The sequence below is a fragment of the Ornithorhynchus anatinus genome, chromosome 2 (genome assembly GCF_004115215.2).
Source record: "Ornithorhynchus anatinus isolate Pmale09 chromosome 2, mOrnAna1.pri.v4, whole genome shotgun sequence".
In the NCBI taxonomy this organism is placed as follows: Eukaryota; Metazoa; Chordata; class Mammalia; order Monotremata; family Ornithorhynchidae; genus Ornithorhynchus; species Ornithorhynchus anatinus.
The window spans coordinates 5,994,167-6,006,806 of NC_041729.1; the positions used below are offsets into that span (position 1 = coordinate 5,994,167).

The 12,640-nt window shown below is 46.9% G+C and overlaps 1 protein-coding gene across 1 annotated transcript in view; it reads left to right on the forward strand.

Annotated features, from left to right (window-relative positions):
* Nucleotides 1-12,640, forward strand: part of BICDL1 (BICD family like cargo adaptor 1) — a 107,323-nt gene that overhangs the window by 58,608 nt on the left and 36,075 nt on the right. Inside the window, exon 3 of the mRNA XM_029058673.2 lies at nucleotides 12,310-12,426. Coding sequence (XP_028914506.1) covers nucleotides 12,310-12,426 — 117 coding nt within the window. The remainder of the gene's footprint in view (nucleotides 1-12,309; nucleotides 12,427-12,640) is intronic.

Consider the following 12,640-nt stretch of genomic DNA (forward strand, 5'->3'; position numbering starts at 1 on the left):
AGGGGGACCTGGGTCCTAGTCCCGGCCCTACCACACATCTGCTGTGTGACCTTGGGCAAGTCCTTTCACTGCTCTGTGCCTCAGTTACCTCATCTGTAAATTGGGGATTAAGACCGAGTGCCCCATGTGGGACAGCGACTGTGTCCAACATGATTATCTTGTATCTACCACTGCGTTTAGTACAGTGCCTGGCACGTAGAAAGCGCTTAACGAATACCATAAGAAAATGTGAAGAAAGTGTTATTTGTACTAGAGCAAAATGACATCAATCACCATCTGGTTGCTGTCTGTCATATCAAGTGACATTCTAGAGAGGCCCTGAACGTCAAACGCATTGAATTCCAAAAACACGGACTCCTACTGGAAAAAAATGCCGGGAAAATTTCGGATTTCCCCTCCCCACATCCCCAATCCTTCTTCCTTGACCACGTTCCAGTTCTTCTTTGACCATTTACTGGTTTTGGAAACCTGCCTGTGGTTCTTCTTGCCGGATTTCAGGCATGATGAAATGCAGTGGGGTGTGTCAGCACAAAATTAGTGAAGTGTGGCCAAATGGAGGCGAAAGAGATTTCCCCTGGGTTTCGTTAGATGTTGGAAGTCTAGTCCTCTAGCTACACATTCGGTTTCCACAGTGCTAGGTGAGGGATCGAAATGGTTATAAAAGAATTTGCTTAAAAGCAGAGGACGTCTCTCTCTCTCTCCCATTTGAGAGAGCCGGCCTGCATCGCCTTCTCTTGCCTGACTTAGTCGAGGGTAAAATTCAAAGGGAATTCAGATCTATTTCCTTTTGTTGAAAGGAGTCAACTTCCTAAAATGAATCCATCAGTGGAATTTATTGAGCACTTACTTTGCACAAAGCACTGTACTGAGCGCTTGAGAAAGTACAGTACAACAGAGTGAGCCCTGCCCACAAGGAGCGTTCAGTCTACATGGCCTTGATCGGGTGAGGTATGAGGTGCTGCAGGTTCGAAAGTCTCCGGCATAAAATGGGATGGAAGAATTTAACAGATGGGCATCGCACACAATTCCCAACCAAGTTCTCTTTAATCTATCTAAGCAGGAATGGTGACCACCATTGTTTTTAATGGTATTTGTTAAGATCTCACTGTGCCAAGCACTGTACTAAATGCTGGTGAGATACAAGCTAGACACAATCCATGTCCAACATGGGGCTCACAGTCTTAATCCCCATTTTACAGCTGAGGGAGCAGAGGCACAGCGAAGTGAAGTGACTTGCCCAAGTTCACACAGCAGACAAGCGGCGGAGCTGGAATTAGAACCCAGGTCCCTCTGACTTTCTGGTCCGTGCCCTATCCAGTAGGCTGTCCTGCTTCTCTTCTTCCTTCTGAGGAAGAAGGCCTCTTAATAAGGAAATTATCCCATTAATGCCTTGAGCTAAAGGAGCTTTACTGAAGCTTCACATCAGCGATTTATCTCCTAATCTCAATTCCATTTTCTGTAGTCCTAACCCAGCTATTTTCAAGAACTTCCTTTAAGGAATTCAAGTTTCTCAGTTTGGGCTTGTAGGTATGATCTACGGAGCATTTTCCAGTGCCAGAATTTATTCGATCCCACCGATTTTGTTGGTGGTCCACTTCTATGCTCCATTTATATATATATTTTTCCATTCACCAGATTGGAAGGTTTAAAATGGTCCACATTTCAAGTTCCTCCACCTGAAGACATTCCAATGCCTTTTCTCCCCCCCTCCCCCCCGCCACCTTCTGCTTCCTCCTCTCACCTCTTCTTCCTCCTCGTCCTCCCCTCTTGCTCCTAGTCCTCCTCTTCCTCCCTCCCTTCGACCTCCAAGCTTTTGGAAAGACTGCGGATAGTCCGTGTGACTGAGACCTTTACTTTTTTAATGGCATTTGTTAAGAGCTTACTATGTTCCAGGCACTGTATTAAATGCTGGGGAAGATACAAGAAAATCGGGTTGGACACAGTCCCTGTCCCACCACTCTTAATCCCCATTTTATAGATGAGGTAACTGAGGTACAGAGAAGTGAACCGACTTGCCCAAGGTCCCAGCGCAGGAAAGTGGGGGCATCAGAATTAAAACCCAGGTCCTCTGACTCCTGGGTCTGGGCTCTTTCCATTAGAGAAGCAGCGTGGCTCAGTGGAAAGAGCCTGGGTTTGGGAGTCAGAGGTCATGGGTTTGAATCCCGGCTGTGCCGCTTGTCAGCTGTGTGACTGTGGGCAAGTCACTTCACTTCTCTAGGCCTCAGCTCCCTCATCTGTAAAATGGGGATTAAGACTGTGAGCCTCACGTGGGACAACCTGATGACCCTGTATCTACCCCAGCGCTTCGAACAGTGCTTTGCACTTAGTAAGTGCTTAACAAATACCAATATTATTATTATTATTATTATTATTATTATTATTAGGCCATGCTGCTTCTTCCCTATTGAACATCTACTGTGTGCTAAGTAGTACTAAGTGCTTGGGAGAGTCCAGGAGAGTTAGAAGTCATGAACTGTGCCCACCATGAGCTACATTCTGACTGGCGAAGTCCCAAAAAGACTGGAAGCGTTGACTATCTCGTTACTTTGTCTTTATTCCCCACACAGATCCTTGAGGATGTTCTGAAACGATATTTCCCTTTCGCCCTCCCTCTCCCCCAACCTTCAAACATCACTCCAAGCTGTGATCAAACTGCCCCCAGGCTTTTGGGTTTCTTTCACATTTGGAAAAGCTCTATTCCGAGTCTCTTTTTCAACACATGGCTGTACTTCCTGATTTTATAACCAGAAGCATTGGAAGTCCTGGCTTCTAATCCTGGCTCTCTCCCTTGTCTGCTGTGTGACCTTGGACAAGTCACCGAACTTCTCTGGTCCTCAGTTCCCTCATCTGTAAAGTAGGGATGAAGACTGTGAGCCCCATGTGGGACATGGACTGCGTCCAACCTGATTAGCTTGTATCTACCCCAGTGCGAAGGACGGTGCCTGACAATTAACACGTAACAAATAGCATTAAATAAAACAAAATTCAGTTTTTAAAGTCCCTCCAACCCTGGACAAATGAAGTACTTGAATATCTGAGAACTGCCTGTTCTCGGGGAAACTGTGCAGCGTTGTGATTGTATAAGCTTGGTTGCTCTTCCAACCCACTCAGAGCCTTAAATCTCTTGCGATTTCTCTTCGTCGGGGCCTGCGTGGAAGAAGAAGAGGTTTCGATACGACAGAGTTGAGAGACACATTCCTTGCCCACAAAGAGCTTAGAGTCTAGAAGTTCCTTTTCCTTGGATTTTAGGTGGTGTTTTTTGAGCTCTTGTGTGCAGAGCGCTGTTCTAAGCGCTTGGGAACGAACAGCACAATGGAGTTGGTAGGCTTCGTGGAAAGAGCCCGGGCTTGGGAGTCAGAGGTCATGAGTTCTAATGCCGCCTCTGCCGCTTGTCAGCTGTGTGACTTTGGGCAAGTCACTTCACTTCTCTCTGCCTCAGTTCCCTCATCTGTAAAACGGAGATTAAGACTCTGAGCCCCACGTGGGACAACCCTCATAACCTTGTATCTACCCCAGCGCTTAGAACAGTGCATGGCACATAGTAAGCGCTTAACAAACACCATCATTATTATTATTATCCCTGTTGGCAAGGAGCTTAGGGTCTCCAGGGGAGACAATCAAAGCAGAGATTAGAACCCAAGTCCTTCAGACTCCCAGGCCCGTGCTCTTTCCAATAGGCCCTGCTGCTTTTCATAAAATTTCTCCGTGTATAAATAGAGATCATAAAAATAGAGCGAATCTATATGTGTACAATTTGTATTCTGAAAGCATAAAACTGCATGCCAGTTGTCTCGCAAAGCAGATTCAAGCCATCCAGCAACTACAGATAATTGAACTGAAAAGTTGTGGCCAGTACATTTCATTCACACAATTGAGAAGGAAAAAGCTCTTCAGTGCTGGTCCAAATGGGGGGAATCTGTAGAGCTCAGAACCCACTGTTGTGCGAAATGGATATCTTCAGCCCAGAGCTGATTGCTTGGGAATTGATTTCTCAGGTCGGTAGGACTGCCTTAGAGGAATCTGTGGTTCATCACTTCCTAATTTTTGAGGGCCGTCTCTCGTAGAAAAAATGAAAATAGGTGGACAGCGGACAGCCACTGACCGCCAAATAACTACAAAAGCAAGAGCAGTTACCCAAAACAGACTAGATTGGCAGGTGCTCGCTTTCTCATAAGTGGAAAATGGGGATCTTCTGCAAAGAAGATCTTATTAAATACAGGGGAAAATTAAACCTTGGAAGCCATTTGAATCCTCTCTGCTTTCAAATCTAAAGAGAAATTCCTCGAATTTTTTGCTTGCATTCTTTATTAGATTCCTAGATTTGGTAAAGAGAGGCTTTGCAGCATTGGGAACAGAGTGTTCTGTTATTTTCACTCAAGCCGTTAACTGCAGTTGCCTCTAATTTCTTAGAACCTTCAAGGTGAACTGGCCTCTTAGAGAAAAATCCCTAACCAGAAAGCATAAAGAATTTAAAGCAAATGCATTTCAGGCCAAGTTTTCCATTGTTGACCTTCATTTGTGCATCTTGATCCAAGACAAAATGGGGACCGGGTAGCGAGAGGGCCTTTAAATATTTACTGACTAGCTATTTCTGACTGTATTTTCTGCCCAAACCTGAATTCACTCTGTCGTGTTTTCTTTTCATTTCAACCCCCACCATCTCCGCTGCTGCTGTAAACTTCAGATCTTTAGGTTCCATGTTGTTAGCATCATTCTCCTGAATAGATTCCCATTTGGATTTTCTCCATGAGAATGCCTGATAGGTTTATTACTGTGTTCTTTGGGGCCCAGTACTTTATTTAATAGTCTTCTTTTTTCTTTTTCTTCCTCCTCGTCCTCCTCCCCCTCCCTCTTCCTCCTCTTTTTCCTCCTCCTCTATCTCTTCTTCTTCTTTTTCCCGACAGTTTCGTATTTCTGCTCCCACATGCAAACATCCCATTTCCTGTTCTTCAGGCAGGATTCTCTTTGGGGCATAGAAAAGAAAAAACCCTGTTTATATTCAAGGAGTTGCTACTGTTATATACCGGGTCATTTAGCATCAGTGGAAAGATCACGGGCTTGGAAGTCAGAGGTCGTGGGTTCCAATCCCAGCTCTGCCACTGATCAGCTGTGTGACTTCAGACAAGTCACTTCACGTCTCTGGGCCTCAGTGACCTAATCTGTAAAATGGGGATTAGGACTGTGAGCCCCTCGTGGGACAACCTGATTACCTTGGATCCCCCTCCCCAGCGCTTAGAACAGTGCTTGGCACATAGTAAGCGCTTAAGAAATGCCATTATTATTATTATTAGTCCTGTTTGGTTTCTGCAGAGTTCAGTATTCAAATTAGAAGGACAGATGAAGCCATCACCTACTATTTGAAAGAAGGGAATCTGCTTTGGAATGTTGGAGATAGGTGAAAGAAACAGGATGGATTAATTAATCAATCTGTCAATCAATAGTACTTATAAAAATAAAAATAAATGGTGGTATTTGTTAAGCGCATACAATGTGCAAAGCACTGTTCTAAGCACCGGGGGATACAAGGTGATCAGGTTGTCCCACGTGGGGCTCACAGTTTTAATCCCCATTTTACAGATGAGGTAACTGAAGCACAGAGAAGTTAAGTGACTTGCCCAAAGTCACCCAGCTGGCAAGCGGTGGGGCCGGGATTAAAACCCACGACGTCTGACTCCCAAGCCCAGGCTCTTTCCATTGAGCCACACTGCTTCTCCGTGTTATTATTGAGTTATTGAGCACTTACTGTGTGCAAAGCACTGTACTGATCGCTTCGGAGAGGACAGTGCAACAGAGTTGGTAGTCATTTCCCTGCCCACATCGAGCTTACAGTCTAGACGGGGAGACGGACATAATTTGGACTAAATCAAGAACATTCTTCTGTCAGTATGGTGCAAAGCTGCAATTAATTTAGGATCCCCAGAGGTATTGAGTTCTGTTTAACCAAGATGTCTTAAATTTCTAGAGTTTGTTGATCAGCAGCGGAAAGAAAAAATGAGATTATTCTTGGGTGGAAGAGCATATCCTAGAGAAGCACTGTGACCTAGTGGCTAGAGCCAAGGCCTTGGAGTCAGAAGGATCTGGATTCTAATCCCTGCTCTGCCACTTGTCTGCTGGGTGACCTTGGGCAAGTCACTTCTCTTCTCTCTGCTTCAGTTACTTCATCTGGAAAATGGTGATCAAGACTGTGAGCCCCACACGGGACAGAAACTGTGACCAACCTGATTAGCTTGTATTTACCCCAGCTTTTAGCACAGTACCTGGCACATAGCGCTTAACAAATGCCATTAAGAAAAATCCTTGAGCACTGTCCGAAGGAGCTCGCTCGGTGACAGTTTACCAGTCAATCGGACAATCAATCTGAGCGCTTTCTGCATGCAGAACACTGTACTAAGCACTTGGGAGAGTGCAGTGTAACAGTGTAATACCAAGCTCCAGGAAAGAGCAAGCACTGAAAAGTAGTGGCAAAATATGAATTTGATCACTGGGCTTGGTCCCAGGCAGATGTCTAGTCCATATACACACACAGCACTGGTCCAGATGGGCAGGGATCATCTCTATTGCTGAATTGTACTTTCCTAGCGCTTAGGACAGTGCTCTGCACACAGTAAGCGCTCAATAAATGTGATTGAATAAATAAATGAACGACTACAAAAAGGGTTCTGGCCGTACAAGTAGGCCTTGATCGTACAAGGCTCCTACCGTGAACCCTCAAGAGACTCCAATAATAATCTTATTTATCGAGCGCTTAACTGTGTGCAAAGCAGTTGGGAGAGTAAACTATAACAGCAAACCGACACATTCCCTGGCCACAGTGTGGAGGATGGGCTCAGGGTGGAGTCTCCTGACTTTTTCAGTAAGGGCTTCGTTTCTCTTTTTTTGGCAGGGGGGCTTTTTCAATTATGCCTTAGAGCAGAGGACATTCAGAATCAGTCAACAGTGTTTATTAAGCATCTGCTATGTACAGAACAACCCTCTCAGGCTGGCACCTGGAGAGTTTCCAGTCCTCTACCAGTCTCGGCTACGGGAGGGAGAGTCAAACGAGGCGTACCCATCCCAGGCCGAGCTTGGGCAGTGGCTAGCGAGGGGCAGGCCGTCGGCTACAAGTCAAAACTCCCCCGTGCCGGGCAGCGGCGGCACGGGAGAGAGTCCAGGGCGGAGACGTAAGTTTACCGTGCGGAAGAAGGCGAAGGACAACCACTTCTGGATTTTTCCCAAGAAAACTCTCTGGATCCACTGCCGGAGCGATTGCAGGTGGAGAGTGGAGCGTTCCGGGAGAGATGCGTCCGCGGAGTTGCTGTGGGTTGGAGACGACTCGACAGCGTAAGACCACGTTCAGAACAATGTGCTGAGTACTTGGGGAACGTGTACAAAGGAAAGAAGCTCTTGAGAAGCCTAAGGTAGACAGAAATAGGCAAGCTTCCCATAGCTGGAAGGGAGAAAAATGATACAGAGAACGCTCAAGTGAATAACTAAATACAAAATATGAAAAACGAGGATTAGAGATGACTGGTGGGATGGAATGGTCGAGAAAATGGAAGGTAAATCTGGGAATGCCTTGGGGGGTGGTAATTATTTAAAAGGGCTTTAAAAGCAGAGAGGGATGTGGTTTGGGGAAGCAGAGAAGAGAAATGTTTCGGGTGGGGAGAAAAGTGTGAACAGTGCGGAAGAAGTGAAAGAGTCCAAAGCGAGAAACGGAAATCGTGGCTTAGTGGCAAGAGCACAGGCTTGGGAGTCAGAGGACATGGGTTCTAATCGTGATCCTCCACTTGTCTGCTGTGTGTCCTTGGCCAAGTCGCTTCACTTCTCTGTGCCTCATCGGTAAAATGGGGATTGACAGCGTGAGCCCCGTGTGGGACCACCTGATTACCTTGAATCTATCCCAGCGCTTAGAAGAGTGCTCAGCCTATAGTCAGCGCTTAACGAATACCATCATCATCATTATTTTTATTATTATTTAATGAATTAAGGGGAATCAAAGTGGCAGCAGCAATCATCAGCCATCAGAATGCATCTGTTCATTTTGTGCCAAGGGAGATGAATTTATTCATATATTTGAATAGCCTCTGGAGACCTGTGAGTTTGGCTGAACAATATTCTGACACGGTCGTTTTAAACTATTCTCTCGGCATCTTCCGATTTAGAGATGGCAGCCTCTAGTCTGTAAACTCACCGTGGGGATGGGACATGGGACTCTGTTGTATTGTACCTCTCCCAAGTGCTTAGTATAGTGCTTTGCACACAGTAAGTGTTCAATTAATCCCAAAGAAGCAGCATGGCCTAGTGTAAAGAGCACGGGCCTAGGGGGCAGATGACCTGGGTTCTAATCCCAGCTCCGCCATTTGGCTCTCGTGTGGCCTTGGGCAAGTCACTTCACTTGGAGAGAAGTCACTTCACTTAGAGAAGCAGCGTGGCTCAGTGGAAAGAGCCCAGGCTTGGGAGTCAGAGGTCATGAGTTCGAATCCCAGCTCTGCCACTTGTCAGCTGTGTGACTGTGGGCAAGGCACTTAACTTCTCTGTGCCTCAGTTACCTCATCTGTCAAATGGGGATTAACTGTGAGCCTCACATGGGGCAACCTGATTACCCTGTATCTATCCCAGCACTTAGAACAGTGCTCTGCACATAGTAAGCGCTTAACAAATACCAAAATTATTATTGTTATTCAGTTGCCTGTGCCTCAGTTTCTTCCTCTGTAAAATGGGGATAAAGATAATTATCCTCCCTCCTGCTTAGATTTTGAGCCCCACTTGGGACAGGGACCGTTTCATACCTGATTAGTTTATATCTAGCCCAGCGCTTATTACGGTGCCTGGCACACAGGGAGAGCTTAACGAATACCCTTTCAAAAATATAAGGCCAAGTGCCTGGATTATCTAGGGCTTTGTCATTACGTGTGTAAAGTAATTGATGGCAGACAGTGAATGAAGACGAGGAGCACCGTGGTCTAGTGGAAAGAGCCTGGGCCTGGGAATCAGAGAACCTGGATTCCAATCCTGGCTCTGCCAGTTGCTTGCCGTGTGATCTTGGGCAAGTCATCTCACTTCATCTGTGCCTCAGTTTCCTCAACTGTGAAATGGGGTTCAATCCTATTCCCTCCTACTTAGATTGGGAGTCCTATGTGGGACAGGGACTGTGTCCAACCTGATAAACCTGTATCTACCTCAGCGCTTAGAACAATGCTTGACGCATAGTAAGCGCATAATAATGATAATAATAAAAATGATGATGATGGTATTTGTTAAGCACTTACAATATGCCAAACACTGTTCTAAGCGCTGGGGGAGATACAAGGTAATCAGATTGTCCCAGATGGGGCTCAAAGTCTTCATCCCCATTTTATGGATGAGGTAAATGAGGCCCAGAGAAGTGAAGTGACTTGCCCAAAGTCCCACAGCTGATAAGTGGGGGAACCAGGATTAGAACCCATGACCTCTGACTCCTAAGTCCGTGCTCTTTCCATTAAGCCATGCTGCAATAGAGAATTTACCCCGTGAGCCATGTACGTTTAATACCAACCTTATGTACCGCACCAGTCGGAGAAGAACTTAGAGAAGAACCTAAATAATGTATTTCAGGTTTGGATGGTTGTTTTTTAAGGGCTCTAAGTGGCCTGGTATTAAGCTTACGTTTCAAAGGTCAAAAATGAATCCCTTGAAGTGAATCTCCAGGCTGAGAGGGGAACGGGGAACTAGGAGGAAACACTTCACTCCTTGCGAGTTAAAGTTCTTGCTTGTGAACCCTCCTTGCTGTTTGAAAAACAGAAAGGAAAGAAATAGACACTAGAGACTATTGAAGTTCCTGTCTGTAAGGTCTGGAGGATAGAAGGTTTTTTGTTTTGCATCGCCACAAGATTCAAAAGCTTTCTTAAAGGGGCTGGAATCCCTGCTAGTGCTCATTACATAAAAAGGGGTGCAGTGTGGAAGCTGTAAAGCTCCTGGAAGGTCTACAAGCGAAAGGGGAATTGGGGTAAACAGTTGAAATAACGGCATCAATTACATCGATCGATCGTATTTATTGAGCTCGTGCTGTGTGCAGAGCGTTCATTCAGTTGTATTTATTGAGCACTTCCTGTTGCAGAGCACTGTACTAAGCGCGTTGGGAAAGTACAGTACAACAATAAACAGATACATTCTCTGCCCACAACGAGCTTAGAGTCTAGAGGGGGGAGACAGGCATCAATACAAATAAATCGATGACAGATATGCACACTAGTGCCGTGGGGCTGGGAGGGGGGAAGAACAGAGGGAGCAAGTCAGAGTGACGCAGAAGGGCGTGGGAGAAGAGGAAAGGAGGGGTTAGTCAGGGAAGGCCTCTTGGAGGAGATGGGCCTTCGATAAGGCTTTGAAGCAGAGGAGGGTCGTCGTCGGATTTGAGGAGGGAGTGGCGTTGCAGGCCAGAGGCGGGACGTGGGCCAGGGGTCCGCGGTGAGATACGCGAGGTCGAGGCCCGGTGAGAAGGTTAACGGCATCAGAGGAGCAGAGGGAGCAGGCTGGCTTGTACGAGGAGAGTAGTGAGGTGAGGTAGGAGGGGGCGAGGGGGTGGACCGCCTTAAAGCCAATGGTGAGGAGTTTTTGTTGGATGCAGAGGTGGATGGGCAACCGCTGGAGGTTTTTTGCGGTGCGGGGTGACGTGTCCCGAGCGTTTTTGTATGATCCGGGTGGCAAAGAGAAGTGTGGACCGGAGTAGGGAGAGACGGGAGGCCGGGAGGTCAGCGAGGAGGCTGATGCAGTCATCCAGGCGGGAGAGGGGGAGTGATTGGATTAACGTGGTAGCCGTTTGAATGGAGTGGAGAGCACTGTACTAGGCGCTTGGGAGAGTACAATACAACAGAGTCGGTTGACACGAGTTCAGAATAAGTCTTTGTCCCCTGACCTAGTAAAGCCTGCCTGACCCCAGGCTTTTATTTACCTTGGGCTGAGGATGTAGATTAGGAAGAACAATGGCTTATATAGATTGTTGTCCTTTGTATTCTAAAACAACGCGGACCGACAGTGACTTTCATTGTAGGACCCCCAATCCTGACCACATTGTGCACACAACAAGACTATCCCTTGTGAGGCGTTGTCGTGCCTAGTGTTTGCAGCAGCCGGCGTGTTTTCCTCCGTTGCTTCATCTCTTGTCCCTACCAAAGTTTTGGGTCAGAGAGCTACTCCCTTCTAGAGAGCAGGGCGCCATAGGGGTCTCTCTTCAGCAACTGGCTCCCAGGTTTCAACTGGAAATTGCAGCCTTGTCCAAGTCTTTGTCTTACCGAGGCCTTAAAATAATAATAATAAGGGTATCTGTTAAGCACTTACTATGTGCCAGACACTGTACCGAGCACTGGGGTGGATTCGCACAAATCGGGTTGGACGCAGTCCCTGTCCCGCATGGGGCTCACAGTCTTAATCCCCGTTGTGCAGATGAGGGAACTGAGGCACAGAGAAGTTAGGTGACCCGCCCAACAGCAGACAAGTGGCAGAGCCGAGGTGAGAACCTAAGGCCTTCTGACTCCCAGGCCTGGGCTCTATCCTATCCGTGCTGCTTCCCAATAATAACTTTATTAAGCGCTTAGTACAGCGTCTTGCTGGGAATTGCAGCCTTGTCCAAGGCTTTGGCTTACCGTGTCCTTAAAATAATAAAAACAATAATAATGGTATTTGTGAAGCACTTAGTTCGTGCCAGACACTGTACTAAGCGATTGGGTAGATACAAGCAAGTCAGGATGGACACAGTCCCTGTCTCATGCGGGACTCACACTCTCAAACCCCATTTTCCGAAGAGGTCACTGAGGCCCAGAGAATAATAATGATAATAATAATGTTGGTATTTATTAAGTGCTTACTATGTGCCAAGCACTGTTCTAAGCACTGGGGTCAATACAGGGTAATCAGGTTGTCCCACGTGAGGCTCACAGTCTTAATCCCTATTTTATAGATGAAATAACTGAGGCACCGAGAAGCAAAGTGACTTGCCCAAAGTCACACAGCTGACAGGTGGCGGAGAGGGATTAGAACCCATGACCCCTGACTCCTAAACCCGTGCTCTTTCCACTGAGCCACGCTGCTTCTTTAATTGAAGTGACTTGGCTAAGAGACAAGCGGCAGATCTGGGATCAGAATCCATGGCCTTCCAACTGCCTGTCCACTACGCCATGCTGCCTCTCACCTGAACCTCCGGGATATAGTCAGGTCTCTTATAATGCAGATTTTCACCACCGTCGAGTGTTTCCGATGAGGTTTGATTGGGGAGAGGAGCTCCAGGCTCCCGATTCCTCTCCCGGGTGATCTTTTCGCGTTCAAAGTGAAAACCCGGCCGGTCTCTTGTGTCCGTAGGCATCAGAAGTCGAACAGCAGCTCTCCATGCAGGTTCACGCCCTCCGAGAGGATTTCCGGGAAAAGAACTCATCCACCAATCAACACATCATCCGACTCGAAGGTCTCCAGGCTGAAGTGAGTCTTCCCCTCCCACAGAGACTCGTGTCACACAAGAATAATTATAATGATAATAATAGTGATGGTATTTGTTGAGCGCTGACTCTGTGCCAAGCACTGTTCTGAGCGCTGGGGTAGACACAAGGTAATCAGGATGGCCCACGTGGGGCTCGCGGTCTTCATCCCCATTTTACAGGGGAGGGAACTGAGGTGCAGAGAAGTGAAGTGACTC